General features: G+C 37.9%; 1 protein-coding gene across 1 annotated transcript in view; it reads left to right on the forward strand.

The window, feature by feature from the left end:
- The first annotated feature begins 6479 nt into the window (after window positions 1-6479).
- Window positions 6480-16999, forward strand: part of LOC122810422 (cadherin-1-like) — a 656917-nt gene continuing 646397 nt past the window's right edge. Inside the window, exon 1 of the mRNA XM_044082033.1 lies at window positions 6480-6629. Within this exon, the coding sequence (XP_043937968.1) occupies window positions 6585-6629 (45 nt within the window). The 5' untranslated portion in view covers window positions 6480-6584. The remainder of the gene's footprint in view (window positions 6630-16999) is intronic.

Genomic DNA, 16999 nt, shown 5'->3' on the forward strand with positions numbered 1-16999 from the left:
AAGGTGAATGTGATTGATCTGTGTTCCGATTTAACCAAGGATGAAGGTGAATGTGATTGATCTGTGCTCCAATTTAACTAAGGATGAAGGTGGATGTGATTGATCTGTGTTCCAATTTAACCAAGGATGAAGGTGAATGTGATTGATCTGTGTTCCAATTTCACTAAGGATGAAGGTGAATGTGATTGATCTGTGTTCCGATTTCACTAAGGATGAAGGTGAATGTGATTGATCTGTGTTCCGATTTCACTAAGGATGAAGGTGAATGTGATTGATCTGTGTCTGATTTAACCAATGATGAAGGTGAATGTGATTGATCTGTGCTCCAATTTAACTAAGGATGAAGGTGGATGTGATTGATCTGTGTTCTGATTTAACCAAGGATGAAGGTGAATGTGATTGATCTGTGTTCTGATTTCACTAAGGATGAAGGTGAATGTGATTGATCTGTGTTCCAATTTCACTAAGGATGAAGGTGAATGTGATTGATCTGTGCTCCAATTTAACTAAGGATGAAGGTGAATGTGATTGATCTGTGTTCTGATTTAACCAAGGATGAAGGTGAATGTGATTGATCTGTGTTCTGATTTCACTAAGGATGAAGGTGGATGTGATTGATCTGTGTTCCGATTTCACTAAGGATGAAGGTGAATGTGATTGATCTGTGCTCCAATTTCACTAAGGATGAAGGTGGATGTGATTGATCTGTGTTCCAATTTAACCAAGGATGAATGTGAATGTAATTAATCTGTGCTCCAAATTCACTAAGGATGAAGGTGAATGTGATTGATCTGTTTTCCAATTTACCAAGGATGAAGGTGAATGTGATTGATCTGTGTTCCAATTTAACTAAGGATGAAGGTGAATGTGATTGATCTGTGTTCCGATTTAACCAAGGATGAAGGTGAATGTGATTGATCTGTGTCTGATTTAACCAAGGATGAAGGTGAATGTGATTGATCTGTGTTCCGATTTCACTAAGGATGAAGGTGAATGTGATTGATCTGTGCTCCAATTTAACCAAGGATGAAGGTGAATGTGATTGATCTGTGTTCCGATTTAACCAAGGATGAAGGTGAATGTGATTGATCTGTGCTCCAATTTCACTAAGGATGAAGGTGAATGTGATTGATCTGTGTTCCAATTTAATCAAGGATGAAGGTGAATGTGATTGATCTGTGTTCCAATTTAACCAAGGATGAAGGTGAATGTGATTGATCTGTGTTCTGATTTAACCAAGGATGAAGGTGAATTTGACTTTATCTGTGTCTGATTTAACCAAGGATGAAGGTGACTGTGATGGATCTGGTTTCCGATTTTACTGAGGATGAAGGTGAATGTGATTGATCTGTGTTCCAATTTAATCAAGGATGAAGGTGAATGTGATTAATCTGTGTTCTGATTTAACCAAGGATGAAGGTGAATGTGATTGATCTTTTTTCTGATTTAACCAAGGATGAAGGTGACTGTGATTGATATGTGCTCCAATTTAACTAAGAATGAAGGTGGATGTGATTAATCTATGTTTTGATTTAACCAAGGATGAAAGTGAATATGATTGATCTGTTTTCTGATTTCACTAAGGATAAAGGTGAATGGGATTGATCTGTGTCCCGATTTAACCAAGGATGAAGATGAATGTGATTGATCTATGTTCTAATTTCACTAAGGATGAAGGTGGATGTGATTGATCTGTGTTCCAATTTCACTAAGGATGAAGGTTGATGGGATTGATCTGTGTTCCAATTTCACTAAGGATGAAGGTGAATGTGATTGATCTGTGCTCCAATTTAACTAAGGATGAAGGTGGATGTGATTGATCTGTGTTCTGATTTAACCAAGGATGAAGGTGAATGTGATTGATCTGTGTTCCAATTTCACTAAGGATGAAGGTGAATGTGATTGATCTGTGTCTGATTTAACCAAGGATGAAGGTGAATGTGATTGATCTGTGCTCCAATTTAACCAAGGATGAAGGTGAATGTGATTGATCTGTGTTCCAATTTAACCAAGGATGAAGGTGAATGTGATTGATCTGTGTTCTGATTTAACCAAGGATGAAGGTGAATGTGATTGATCTGTGCTCCAATTTAACTAAGGATGAAGGTGGATGTGATTGATCTGTGTTCCGATTTAACCAAGGATGAAGGTGAATGTGATTGATCTGTGTTCCAATTTCACTAAGGATGAAGGTGAATGTGACTGATCTGTGTTCCAATTTCACTAAGGATGAAGGTGAATGTGACTGATCTGTGTTCCGATTTCACTAAGGATTAAGGTGATTGTACTTGATCTGTGCTTCAATTTAACTAAGGATTAAGGTGGATGTGATTGATCTGTGTTCCGATTTCACTAAGGATGAAGGTGAATGTGATTGATCTGTGTTCCGATTTCACTAAGGATGAAGGTGAATGTGCTTGATCTGTGTCTGATTTAACCAAGGATGAAGGTGAATGTGATTGATCTGTGCTCCAGTTTAACTAAGGATGAAGGTGGATGTGATTGATCTGTGTTCCGATTTAACCAAGGATGAAGGTGAATGTGATTGATCTGTGTTCTGATTTCACTAAGGATGAAGGTGAATGTGATTGATCTGTGTTCCGATTTCACTAAGGATGAAGGTGAATGTGATTGATCTGTGTTCCGATTTCACTAAGGATGAAGGTGAATGTGATTGATCTGTGTTCCGATTTAACCAAGGATGAAGGTGAATGTGATTGATCTGTGCTCCAATTTAACCAAGGATGAAGGTGAATGTGATTGATCTGTGTTCTGATTTAACCAAGGATGAAGGTGAATGTGATTGATCTGTGTTCTGATTTAACCAAGGATGAAGGTGAATGTGATTGATCTGTGTTCTGATTTAACCAAGGATGAGGGTGAATTTGACTTTATCTGTGTCTGATTTAACCAAGGATGAAGGTGAATGTGATGGATCTGGTTTCCGATTTTACTGAGGATGAAGGTGAATGTGATTGATCTGTGTTCCGATTTAACCAAGGATGAAGGTGAATGTGATTGATCTGTGTTCCAATTTAACCAAGGATGAAGGTGAATGTGATTAATCTGTGTTCCGATTTAACCAAGGATGAAGGTGAATGTGATTGATCTGTGCTCCAATTTCACTAAGGATGAAGGTGAATGTGATTGATCTGTGTTCTGATTTAACCAAGGATGAAGGTGAATGTGATTGATCTGTGTTCCAATTTAACCAAGGATGAAGGTGAATGTGATTGATCTGTGTTCTGATTTAACCAAGGATAAAGGTGAATGTGATTGATCTGTGTTCTGATTTCACTAAGGATGAAGGTGAATGTGATTGATCTGTGTTCCAATTTAACCAAGGATGAAGGTGAATGTGATTGATCTGTGTTCCAATTTAACCAAGGATGAAGGTGAATGTGATTGATCTGTGTTCAGATTTAACCAAGGATGAAGGTGAATGTGATTGATCTGTGCTCCAATTTAACTAAGGATGAAGGTGGATGTGATTGATCTGTGTTCCGATTTAACCAAGGATGAAGGTGAATGTGATTGATCTGTGTTCTGATTTCACTAAGGATGAAGGTGAATGTGATTGATCTGTGTTCCAATTTAACCAAGGATGAAGGTGAATGTGATTGATCTGTGTTCTGATTTCACTAAGGATGAAGGTGAATGTGATTGATCTGTGTTCTGATTTCACTAAGGATGAAGGTGAATGTGATTGATCTGTGTTCCAATTTCACTAAGGATGAAGGTGAATGTGATTGATCTGTGTTCTGATTTAACCAAGGATGAAGGTGAATGTGATTGATCTGTGCTCCAATTTAACTAAGGATGAAGGTGGATGTGATTGATCTGTGTTCTGATTTAACCAAGGATGAAGGTGAATGTGATTGATCTGTGTTCTGATTTCACTAAGGATGAAGGTGAATGTGATTGATCTGTGTTCCGATTTCACTAAGGATGAAGGTGAATGTGATTGATCTGTGTTCCTATTTAACCAAGGATGAAGGTGAATGTGATTGATCTGTGCTCCAATTAAACCAAGGATGAAGGTGAATGTGATTGATCTGTGTTCCAATTTAACCAAGGATTAAGGTGAATGTGATTGATCTGTGTTCCAATTTAACCAAGGATGAAGGTGAATGTGATTGATCTGTGTTCCAATTTAACCAAGGATTAAGGTGAATGTGATTGATCTGTGTTCCAATTTAACCAAGCATGAAGGTGAATCTGATTGATCTGTGCTCCAATTTAACCAAGGATGAAGGTGGATGTGATTGATCTGTGCTCCAATGTAAATAAGGATGAAGGTGGATGTGATTGATCTGTGCTCCAATTTAACCATGGATGAAGGTGGATGTGATTGATCTGTGTTCCAATTTAACTAAGGATGAAGGTGGATGTGATTGATCTGTGTTCTGATATCAATAAGGATGAAGGTGAATGTGATTGATCTGTGCTCCAATTTAACTAAGGATGAAGGTGGATGTGATTGATCTGTGTTCCGATTTAACCAAGGATGAAGGTGAATGTGATTGATCTGTGTTCCAATTTAACTAAGGATGAAGGTGGATGTGATTGATCTGTGTTCCGATTTAACCAAGGATGAAGGTGAATGTGATTGATCTGTGTTCCAATTTCACTAAGGATGAAGGTGAATGTGATTGATCAGTGTTCCGATTTCACTAAGGATGAAGGTGATTGTGATTGATCTGTGTTCCAATTTCACTAAGGATGAAGGTGGATGTGATTGATCTGTGCTCCAATTTAACTAAGGATGAAGGTGGATGTGATTGATCTGTGTTCTGACTTAATAAAGGATGAAGGTGGATGTGATTGATCTGTGTTCCGATTTCACTAAGGATGAAGGTGGATGTGATTGATCTGTTTTCTGATTTCTCTAAGGATGATGGTGAATGTGATTGATCTGTGCTCCAATTTAACTAAGGATGAAGGTGGATGTGATCGATCTGTGTTCTGATTTAACTAAGGATGAAGGTGAATGTGATTGATCTTTGTTCCGATTTCACTAAGGATGAAGGTGGATGTGATTGATCTGTTTTCCGATTTCACTAAGGATGAAGGTGAATGTGATTGATCTGTGCTCCAATTTCACTAAGGATGAAGGTGGATGTGATTGATCTGTGTTCCAATTTAACCAAGGATGAATGTGAATGTAATTAATCTGTGCTCCAAATTCACTAAGGATGAAGGTGAATGTGATTGATCTGTTTTCCGATTTACCAAGAATGAAGGTGAATGTGATTGATCTGTGTTCCGATTTCACTAAGGATGAAGGTGAATGTGATTGATCTGTGTTCTGATTTAACCAAGGATGAAGGTGAATGTGATTGATCTGTGTCTGATTTAACCAATGATGAAGGTGAATGTAATTGATCTGTGCTCCAATTTAACTAAGGATGAAGGTGGATGTGATTGATCTGTGTTCCCATTTAACCAAGGAGGAAGGTGAATGTGATTGATCTGTGTTCCAATTTCACTAAGGATGAAGGTGAATGTGATTGATCTGTGTTCCAATTTAACTAAGGATGAAGGTGAATGTGATTGATCTGTGCTCCAGTTTCACTAAGGGTGAATGTGAATGTTATTGATCTGTGTTCTGGTTTAACCAGGGATGATGGTGAATGTGATTAATCTGTGTTTCGATTTAACCAAGGATGAAGTTACAGTTGATGTGGAGGAAAGCCACCTCGTATTGGCAAGGACCAAGTCCGGGATTTTATAAATCAGAGTAACCTGGAAGACTAAATTCAAAAGGTAGCATCTAAATGAAAGAGCAGTGTGAAATAGTGAACAGAAGACTTGGAAGCAGGGACTGAGTGAGGATTCATTTGCAGCTAGCTCGTGGAACATAACTGCTTTTAAAGGGTTATAGTTATTAAGTCTTACACTTTTACTCCCCAGGTTTGCCAGAACCTAATGGAGGAGGCAGAACATTCTTTTGGTATTATCAATAGGGAATAGAATATCAACATTAATTTTACTTTGTGACCATGTCGAAAGATTTCATAGCTCTAATATCTTGGCTTCAGTGAAGAACCAATTAACCCTTCTTAAAGTTTTAAAACTTTCAGGTTCTGATTAAAATGAAAAAGGAACTTTATTTACACAGACTTCATTTTTAATTATGTTTAAATTTAAGTAGTTGTCACACAGTTTCTAATAAAAAGGGTTATCCTAAACTGTTATTACTTTGTTTACATGCTTGTATGAGATTTTGTAAATCATTAAACCTAAAGAAAACGTAGTCTATAAATTAGCAAACATGTTTGTGAACACAGAGTGAAAGTTTAGAAATACTGGACAAAGGTTGTTATGTGGAAAGGTAAAAAGATATGAACACACGTGTGTGTGTGTGTGTGTGTGTGTGTGTGTGTGTGTGTGTGTGTGTGTGTGTGTGTGTGTAGTGCATGTATATGTAAATGAGGGGGTAGGAGGATCATGGGTATAAAAGACAGATGACCTGAATCTGAATCCGTTTTCTGACTGTTGTTAGCCTTTTATCTGTGAATGAAAGTCTGTCGACCTTAGAACAGCTCTCAGTAGAAGGACTTTGGCTTTTAAGACACCAAATAATGAAAGTCATTTTAAGTTTTGCTGTGGTCTTCATTCTTTCTCAGGTGAGTTTTGTGGCAGAGAATAGTGTAGTAATTTACAATAGAAACTAAAGTGCTATGTATTTTTATAAATTGCAACCATGTTATCCTTTTCATACTGTATATTTTATAAACCAGAAATGACAGTGTGTCCCCGTGAGCAACACTGTTGTGCTATTCAAAAAATGCACAGCATCACAGCATGCCCTCCATGTGCATTTTATTATTTATTTCATGACCTCCCTGTGCATTTTATTATTTATTTCATGACCTCCATGTGCATTTTATTATTTATTTCATGCCCTCCATGTGCATTTTATTATTTATTTCATGCCCTCCATGTGTATTTTATTATTTATTTCATGACCTCCATGTGCATTTTATTATTTATTTCATGCCCTCCATGTGTATTTTATTATTTATTTCATGCCCTCCATGTGTATTTTATTATTTATTTCATGCCCTCCATGTGTATTTTATTATTTATTTCATGCCCTCCATGTGTACTTTATTATTTATTTCATGCCCTTCAGGTGCGTTTTATTATAAACAATACCCCCAACTGGGTGTGGGTACCACAGAATTAACCCACAGTTGGCATGGTTTGATAATGAGGCTGAAGCCAACTGTAGGTTAATCTTATGATATTTGCACCCAGTCATGGGTTATTGTTATTAAACAATGACATTTAAGAAAGACAATTTCTTATCTTTCTTAAATAATGTCTTTGTACAATTGTGCTGTAGTGTTCTTCTGTTTAGTATCTCATCTGAAGTGCAGCACCTCAGGAATGCAACACCCCCTTTACATTTCATGACCTGTACTGGAACATTCATCCAAACAGTTTGTGTGGGTTAAGAAACTGTAGCTTTCATATCTTTCTAGCACTGAAGTCACCTACCTTGCAAAGTCACTGACAGCACAACCATAATATTGACATTTTCACATTTCATTTCCAGTTAACTTTCTGTCAAATCTTTTCTAATGCTGCTGAGGGAAATATGACATGTGTAGAAGTCTGATAGAACAAGGCATACAGTTATATTTTTATGAATGGAAACTTAAGTCTGAATGCAAATATAAGACATATACATGTGATTAAAACTATGATCAAATTTTAAGCAATTATGTGCAGGAAAAAGCATTTGATAAAAATACAAGATCTTGTATATTATTTCATCTTTGGAAAATCAAGTAAAGTCCATAAGCAAACTGCTTTTTAGAGGTAACCTGGAAGCAGGTGATGATTATCAGGGGTCTGGTTAGAGTAGCTCAGGATGAGTGATGGATTCTGTTTGGAGCACAGATTCTTCATTGCTTCTCAATCTCTTCAGGTAACAGTACATAACAGTACAGGTAACAGTATGTAACAGTACAGGTAACAGTATGCAACAGTACAGGTAACAGTATGTAACAGTACAGGTAACAGTAAGTAGCAGTACGGGTAACAGTATGTAACAGTACAGGTAACAGTACACAACAGTACAGGTAACAGTATGTAACAGTACAGGTAACAGTACGCAACAGTACAGGTAACAGTACGTAACAGTACGGGTAACAGTATGTAACAGTACAGGTAACAGTAAGTAACAGTACAGGTAACAGTATGTAACAGTACAGGTAACAGTACGCAACAGTACAGGTAACAGTATGTAACAGTACAGGTAACAGTACGCAACAGTACAGGTAACAGTACGTAACAGTACGGGTAACAGTATGTAACAGTACAGGTAACAGTATGTAACAGTACAGTTAACAGTACATAACAGTATAGGTAACAGTATGTAACAGTACAGGTAACAGTATGTAACAGTACAGGAAACAGTACGCAACAGTACGGGTAACAGTATGTAACAGTACAGGTAACAGTATGTAACAGTACAGGTAACAGTACGTAACAGTACGGGTAACAGTATGTAACAGCACAGGTAACAGTATGTAACAGTACAGGTAACAGTACATAACAGTATAGGTAACAGTATGTAACAGTACAGGTAACAGTATGTAACAGTACAGGTAACAGTATGCAACAGTACAGGTAACAGTAAGTAACAGTACGGGTAACAGTATGTAACAGTACAGGTAACAGTATGTAACAGTACAGGTAACTGTATGTAACAGTACAGTTAACAGTACATAACAGTACGGGTAACAGTATGTAACAGTACAGGTAACAGTATGTAACAGTACAGGTAACAGTACGCAACAGTACGGGTAACAGTATGTAACAGTACAGGTAACAGTATGTAACAGTACAGGTAACAGTACGTAACAGTACGGGTAACAGTATGTAACAGTACAGGTAACAGTATGTAACAGTACAGGTAACAGTACATAACAGTATAGGTAACAGTATGTAACAGTACAGGTAACAGTATGTAACAGTAAGTGTACAGCTTATAAAAGGAAATGGAAATGGAAACATGGAATTCCTTTGAGCCTTGTCAGATTCTTTTTTTTTTCACCTCCCCTTCTTTCCCACATAAAACTGTAATTATTTATGTACACTTATGCATGGATTCCTTTAAAAGAAAATTTCACCCAAAAACTACTGTAGCTAGTACTTTCTAAAGAACAAGTGTTAGTTATTGGCTCCAGATAATGGTGACCTGAGCATCTGATGTCTAATTGGCTGTTTACACTGTCACAGCCTTTACATACAAACAGTGAAACAATTCATTTCAGCTACACAACTTTCTAGTGTGGTCGACATGTCATTTTTCCTTTTTGTTGAAGCATTTCTTTAATTCAGTAACTGTTTCATTGCCAGTTGAAACCCTTTATTAAGCAGATGTTTTATGTATAATTCTGGCACAGCTTTCATGACTAATAAACCCCTGTCTGTAATGTCTCTGCTTTAGTACAGCACAGTAGCTGTTTGTAAGACATCTGACATTACTTCAAGGTGTGGGGTTCAGTCATGACTTCTAGTCACCATCTCTATAGATCTTGCATGCTCTACAACTGCTTGTTTGGCTTTTGTTTCTTCAAGTACTCCTGTTTCCTCTGGCCTCCCCAAGACTTGATACTTAACCGAATACAACAAACGGTCTGTATAAATGGACAGAAGTATATACAAGTGTGCATGTGTGTGTGTGTGTGAGAATATGTGTGTGTGTGTGTGTGTGTGTGTGTGTGTGTGTGTGTGTGCTCATATGTGTCTACAGCTCATTTAAGATGTACTTCTATGTCTCAGTATATGGCTCACCCCCCCTACTAACACATATTGAATTAGGTTGGTAATCAGAGAATGCCAAAATGAATGAATGTTATATATCAAATAAAGAAACAAAATCTTAGTAAACACTTTTGGTTTTACACACTTGAAAAACATATAATATCAGCTGACTCCACAAGATTGGTGGCATTATAACCACTTGAACAAACAATACTCAATTACTTTAAAGAACAAAGCATTCATGCTGTGTTTTGCTTAAAAACCTCAGTTTATTTCCATTGTGAAATTACTCAGCTCCATGGCATCTGTCTATTGAAGAAAGGCAAATTGAAAGCTTCTCCTGTGGATCACGGCTGAAATAAAATGTATGTGACCCATTCCAATAAAGCATGAAGATTTTACCACATATTAAACCAATGAAAGCAGCATACATTCCAAGCAGTAATAAAATATAGTAAAAGATACGCTAATACTACAGGCCACTGTGTCCCATTTTATATGGCAGGTTATGTTTCATTATGTTGTTGATATCTCGGTTCAGAGGACTTTGTTTTATTGACTGTGGAGAATACATTAACGGTATCCTGATGTTGTGCTTCAGCATGTGGTGTATAATGGATTTGTGTGTGCTTCAGTACATGGAGTATAACGGATTTGTCTGTGCTTCAGTATGTGGTGTATAATGGATTTGTCTGTGCTTCAGTATGTGGTGTATAATGGATTTGTCTGTGCTTCAGTATGTGGTGTATAATGGATTTGTCTGTGCTTCAGTATGTGGTGTATAATGGATTTGTCTGTGCTTCAGTATGTGGTGTATAATGGATTTGTCTGTGCTTCAGTATGTGGTGTATAATGGATTTGTCTGTGCTTCAGTATGTGGTGTATAATGGATTTGTCTGTGCTTCAGTATGTGGTGTATAATGGATTTGTCTGTGCTTCAGTATGTGGTGTATAATGGATTTGTCTGTGCTTCAGTACATGGAGTATAATGGATTTGTCTGTGCTTCAGTATGTGGTGTATAATGGATTTGTCTGTGCTTCAGTATGTGGTGTATAATGGATTTGTCTGTGCTTCAGTATGTGGTGTATAATCGATTTGTCTGTGCTTCAGTATGTGGTGTATAATGGATTTGTCTGTGCTTCAGTATGTGGTGTATAATGGATTTGTCTGTGCTTCAGTATGTGGTGTATAATCGATTTGTCTGTGCTTCAGTGTGTGGTGTATAATGGATTTGTCTGTGCTTCAGTATGTGGTGTATAATGGATTTGTCTGTGCTTCAGTATGTGGTGTATAATGGATTTGTCTGTGCTTCAGTATGTGGTGTATAATGGATTTGTGTGTGCTTCAGTACATGGAGTATAACGGATTTGTCTGTGCTTCAGTATGTGGTGTATAATGGATTTGTCTGTGCTTCAGTATGTGGTGTATAATGGATTTGTCTGTGCTTCAGTATGTGGTGTATAATGGATTTGTCTGTGCTTCAGTATGTGGTGTATAATGGATTTGTCTGTGCTTCAGTATGTGGTGTATAATGGATTTGTCTGTGCTTCAGTATGTGGTGTATAATGGATTTGTCTGTGCTTCAGTATGTGGTGTATAATGGATTTGTGTGTGCTTCAGTATGTGGTGTATAATGGATTTGTCTGTGCTTCAGTATGTGGTGTATAATGGATTTGTCTGTGCTTCAGTATGTGGTGTATAATGTCTGTGCTTCAGTATGTGGTGTATAATGGATTTGTCTGTGCTTCTCTTTTTTTTCTGACATTAAATACAGAGATAGGGTTGTGGTGACAGAACTTATATGTCAGGAGGTATGAGGGGCACAAACCCCTTGCAAAAATAATGTTCTTTCTTTCAAGAAGTCTTTTTTATTTAGATGTTAGAAATTGTCTTTGTTATGGGATTTAGGCAGTTTCAGATGATATTTTGCATCTTTGTCTTGAGAAATACATTATTTCATTACAAATATCATCAACAGAGTCCTAACCTTTTCTAGCTGAGTACTCTAACTGGATAAGTTAATCAAGCAAATCCATGATCCTCTGCTTCTACAATAGAAGTCACAACCATAACCAAGTTTTATCAGAAGCTCACTTTAAAAAGCCAATCTCAATCAAATCCAACAACTTAGGTGCTCAAACATGATATTCACTAGGAATTGTAAGTGATGTCAAATCAACATCCCTATCTACCAATAACATCCCTCTGCAACACAACAGCTAAATGCTTACATCAGTCTACTGCATTAGCATTGTTATAAACTGATGAGAGGGGTCTACATGCACATGCCTTGGGAGTCATCATCATTAATCCTTTACATCAATATCGGGCCAGATTCAGATAACTTCTCACCTTCACGTTATGGTGAATTTGCATGACACGTGGCCTTGCAAAAGGTAAGTACGATTCAGAAAACCAAGTTCTCCGATGTGGCCTGGGCAAGCAGCACGGTTAGGTGAGATATATAGTAATGCATGCATAACAACATGGCAAGGAGTAGTATCATTAAAATGAGCTTTTCCATCTATACTAGTGAGGCATAACAAGATGGCGGAGAGCTTCATAAATGTGTTAATGCTCATTAAGTAATGTTGGGGGTTGCCATAGCATTAATAAATATGTAACTGCAAGAGGCTGTTATGTCACCACTATGCCTGGCAGAGCATTACATCACTCCCAGAGAAGATGGGTCATTTTATTAATATTTCTTGGACTACACAACACCAGCATTGTGCACCGTGATGATAGGGAACTCAGCCAAGAAACTGTGGATGTGCATCAGCCTAATATGCAGCCCCCATGGGAATCATAGAGTACCTTTTGTAGTGGATACGTAGGCATTTGTAGCTTTACATATATTAGCTGTAGAGATCTTTCAGCAACTTACTAGAGGTATAATGGGGAAATTTCAGGCATCTGCCTGGAGAACATATTAACAGTTTCCTGATGCTGTGCTTCAGTATGTGGGACAGCGTATGTGGATGAAACTAGGAAGAAAGTATGTTTATCACTAAGGCCATCACTCCATCAACTGATAGATGGTCTATACTACATACAGTGTCACCTACAATAATGATGTAGTCTACCCAGGTAGTTCTTAAGTTCAAAGACAGCATTTTAGGCTGATCAGCCTTCAGGAAATGAGTTATTACAACTCCCACATATGGTCCACCTGTGACCTCTACCAACAGTATGCAAAGGGTCACTTCCTACAGGAGCATCTTGCTTGTGATGCAGGATACACCCTGTAACCATGGCCCATAACACCCATAATAAATCCACAAAATCAAACAGAGCATGACTACAACTGTGCCCCCTTGCAGAAAAGAAAGATTACTGAGTATGTGTTTGGGCTAATGAAGACACATTTTCACTGCCTGGATTTATCTGGTGGTGTCCTGCAGTATGGCCTTGGTGCATGTAGAAAAATAGTGTCAGTATGTACAATGTTACATAATATCATACTTAAGAAGAACTTAGTGCCAGTGTGTGCAATGTTACATAGTATCATACTTAAGAAGAACTTAGTGTCAGTGTGTGCAATGTTACACAGTATCATAATTAAGAACTTCCACAGGGTAAGCATTTACAGATGTAGTGGTCCCGAACATACCAGGCTGTGCAGGCTGGTTCAGAGGAGGAGTCAGAGGAGAAACCAGTGCCAATGAATAATCATGCCAGACAGAGGCAGGTGAAGTATGCCGTGGCATTGGCAAAGAGGCAGCACATTGCACATCACTTTAAAACTGCTTCTGTTTCAAGCATACTGGCTTTAAGGTCCACTAATCTTTAAATCACTCTCTCTGTCTCTGTGTGTATATATATATATATATATATATATATATATATATATATATATATATATATGTGTATATATATATATATATATATATGTATATATATATATATATATATATATATATATATATATATATATATATATATATATATATATATATATATATATATATATACTTTTAAACAACATTTTAAAAACATTTTAAATCAAAGAAAATATTTCCACTGTGTATTTATAGTCATTTAATATATATTTTTTTCATTTTCAGTACAAAGTATTAATACCAAACATTTAAACACAAGTAAGTTCATGAATTGTATTTTTTAACATTTATGTAAAAATTGATATAACTATCTACTGTACAACTTATGAATAATATTTGTAATGCATTTTAGTTTAAAGAGATGTTAAAATAGTTTACTTTAAACAGGTGTGTATGTGAAAAGTAATGTTATTATGACTTGTTTTAAATAAGGTAATTATGTATTTTTTTTTAATTTACAATCTGATGAAGTCCTAAGCAAAGAACAGATGGACGTGTTAAATCTTTGATTAAATAAATCGCATAACAGTAGCTGGCTTCAATTTTTTTTTTTAGTTTACCAGTGAATGTTTCATGTTGCAGTACCTTGTTTTGGAGTTTAAGTGACGTATGCAAAACTGACTCCAGGCTGTGCTAACTCATGTATAGGTTATCCGCTCTGAGTATCATACATAGATAACTTGTATAACAACAGACAAAAGACAGGGAAAACTGATTATCATTTGCATAGGTGGGAAGGGAGCACAGGAGAAGATGCCTTTCACAGGGAAATGTGTGGGTGCAAAATGAAGGGACCACAGGAGAAGATGCCTTTCATAGGGAAATGTGTGGATGCAAAATGAAGGGAGCGCAGGAGAAGATGTCTTTCACAGGGAAATGTGTGGGTGCAAAATGAAGGGAGCACAGGAGAAGATTCCTTTCACTGTAAAATGTGTGGGTGCAAAATGAAGGGAGCACAGGAGAAGATTCCTTTCACAGGGAAATGTGTGGGTGCAAAATGAAGGGAGCACAGGAGAAGATGCCTTTCACAGGGAAATGTGTGGGTGCAAAATGAAGGGAGCACAGGAGAAGATGCCTTTCATAGGGAAATGTGTGGGTGCAAAATGAAGGGCGCACAGGAGAAGATGCCTTTCACAGGGAAATGTGTGGGTGCAAAATGAAGGGAGCACAGGAGAAGATGCCTTTCACAGGGAAATGTGTGGGTGCAAAATGAAGGGAGCACAGGAGAAGATGACTTTCACAGGGAAATGTGTGGGTGCAAAATGAAGGGAGCACAGGAGAAGATGCCTTTCACATGGAAATGTGTGGGTGCAAAATGAAGGGAGCACAGGAGAAGATGCCTTTCACAGGGAAATGTGTGGGTGCAAAATGAAGGGAGCACAGGAGAAGATGCCTTTCACAGGGAAATGTGTGGGTGCAAAATGAAGGGAGCACAGGAGAAGATGCCTTTCACAGGGAAATGTGTGGGTGCAAAATGAAGGGAGCGCAGGAGAAGATGCCTTTCACAGAGAAATGTGTGGGTGCAAAATGAAGGGAGCACAGGAGAAGATGCCTTTCACAGGGAAATGTGTGGGTGCAAAATGAAGGGAGCACAGGAGAAGATGCCTTTCACAGGGAAATGTGTGGGTGCAAAATGAAGGGAGCGCAGGAGAAGATGCCTTTCACAGGGAAATGTGTGGCTGCAAAATGAAGGGAGCACAGGAGAAGATGCCTTTCACAGGGAAATGTGTGGGTGCAAAATGAAGGGAGCGCAGGAGAAGATGCCTTTCACAGGGAAATGTGTGAATGCAAAATGTGCTTTTCTGTGAAATGTCAGCTTGTGGGAGGGGGGATGTTTAACACAGTACTTGTTGAGAATGGCCTAGTGGGGGGGTTTAACACAGTACTTGCTGAGAATGGCCTATGATAGTGGAGGTGAGTGTTGTAGTTGGTGCTTTAGTAGAGTAAATGTGGGCCTGCAAAGAAATAGCCTCAGTAAAAGTTGCAGGTGTTTGGCCTGATCTACTGTACAGGTCCAGGGCATACATGGCAGAGAGCTTAGCATCCCATGCACACTCCTACTGCTGATGTGCGGCTATACCAGGAGTTGCACTGGATGTACTACAAATGGATAGATTGTGGAGTACTGCATGACCTTAAAGGATGTGCCACTGTGGTAATAGCCATGGGGGGATGCTCTACTGGGTGTAGATACCTCAATAACAGATGTTGCTGTGGAAATGCTAGCAATGTGGGAATGGGAGCTTGTTCATCCATGGACACGCTGGTTACTGGCACTGGATGCAGAGGTTGACGTGTTCCATCGATGGCCAATTTGTTTCTATTTTATTTTATTTAGTTATTTTATTTATTTTACATTTGTTATCCAGGTGGTGTCTAGCTGAGCAAGTAGTCCATTTTCAGCGGAGATTACAAAAATAATTTTACAAAGATTTGCAAATAATATACTAAAAGTTTAACAACTGCCTACAATTACAATTTACAAAAAGTGAATGTAACCAGAAAACATTACATTTCCTAGTCCTTACTACAGACAGTAATATGAAACTCATTAAATATAAAACTAAAATAACCATTTTGTGGTATTTTCATTTGGTAGAAGTAAGACAAGGAGAAAGACAGGAGAAAAGAAACTATTGATTGATGGCATGAGAAACTAGTCAGGAGTATTACAGAACCATAGCCATTGATGAGTAACGTATTCATTTAGGAGTTGTTTGAAGCTATGACTATCTGTGTCATACTATTGCATGTACCGTTGTCTCTGGCTGGTGATCTAGAGAAGACATTGCATGTTCTAGTGTATAAATGAGTCCATCTAAGCAATCACACATATGGGACATGCACTCCCATAGGTTTATTATTCACATCATGCGTCACCCTCAATATCTCCATCTCTTCTGTGGTGTTCCCTAATGGCCCTGAGCATATACTGAGTTGCATCAACTGACAAACCAACCTCAGACGAATGGCAGTAACCATGTCTCCAGTGAGGAAATTTAACTCCCTCTCCATGTGGTCCTCTCTGCCCATGAGTGGTAGAAACAGATTCTGACATCTGTCAGATGGGGCCAGCACACTTCATTGATTGTCTGTCTTCATTACCTTGTTCTTCCTGACAGGATCTACCAATGGTCTGTGCTGAGGATGAAATGAGCTCTGTACTTCCTGATTGTGCCAGGTCATCCCCACCATCATTATCAGAGGCTGCAGATCTTCCAACATCATGCAAGGCAGCTCCAGACTGTTGGAAAAAGAATCACCTGTGAATGCACAAAAGCATGAACTATAAAGTGTAAGTATGGCCCAGCACCAGAAGTATATATGCATCACGTTTAACAAATACAAACATGAAAAAGTAGTACTTTATTTG

Source organism: Protopterus annectens, chromosome 8.part1 (genome assembly GCF_019279795.1).
Source record: "Protopterus annectens isolate FY-2018-M chromosome 8.part1, PAN1.0, whole genome shotgun sequence".
Lineage (NCBI taxonomy): Eukaryota > Metazoa > Chordata > Ceratodontiformes > Protopteridae > Protopterus > Protopterus annectens.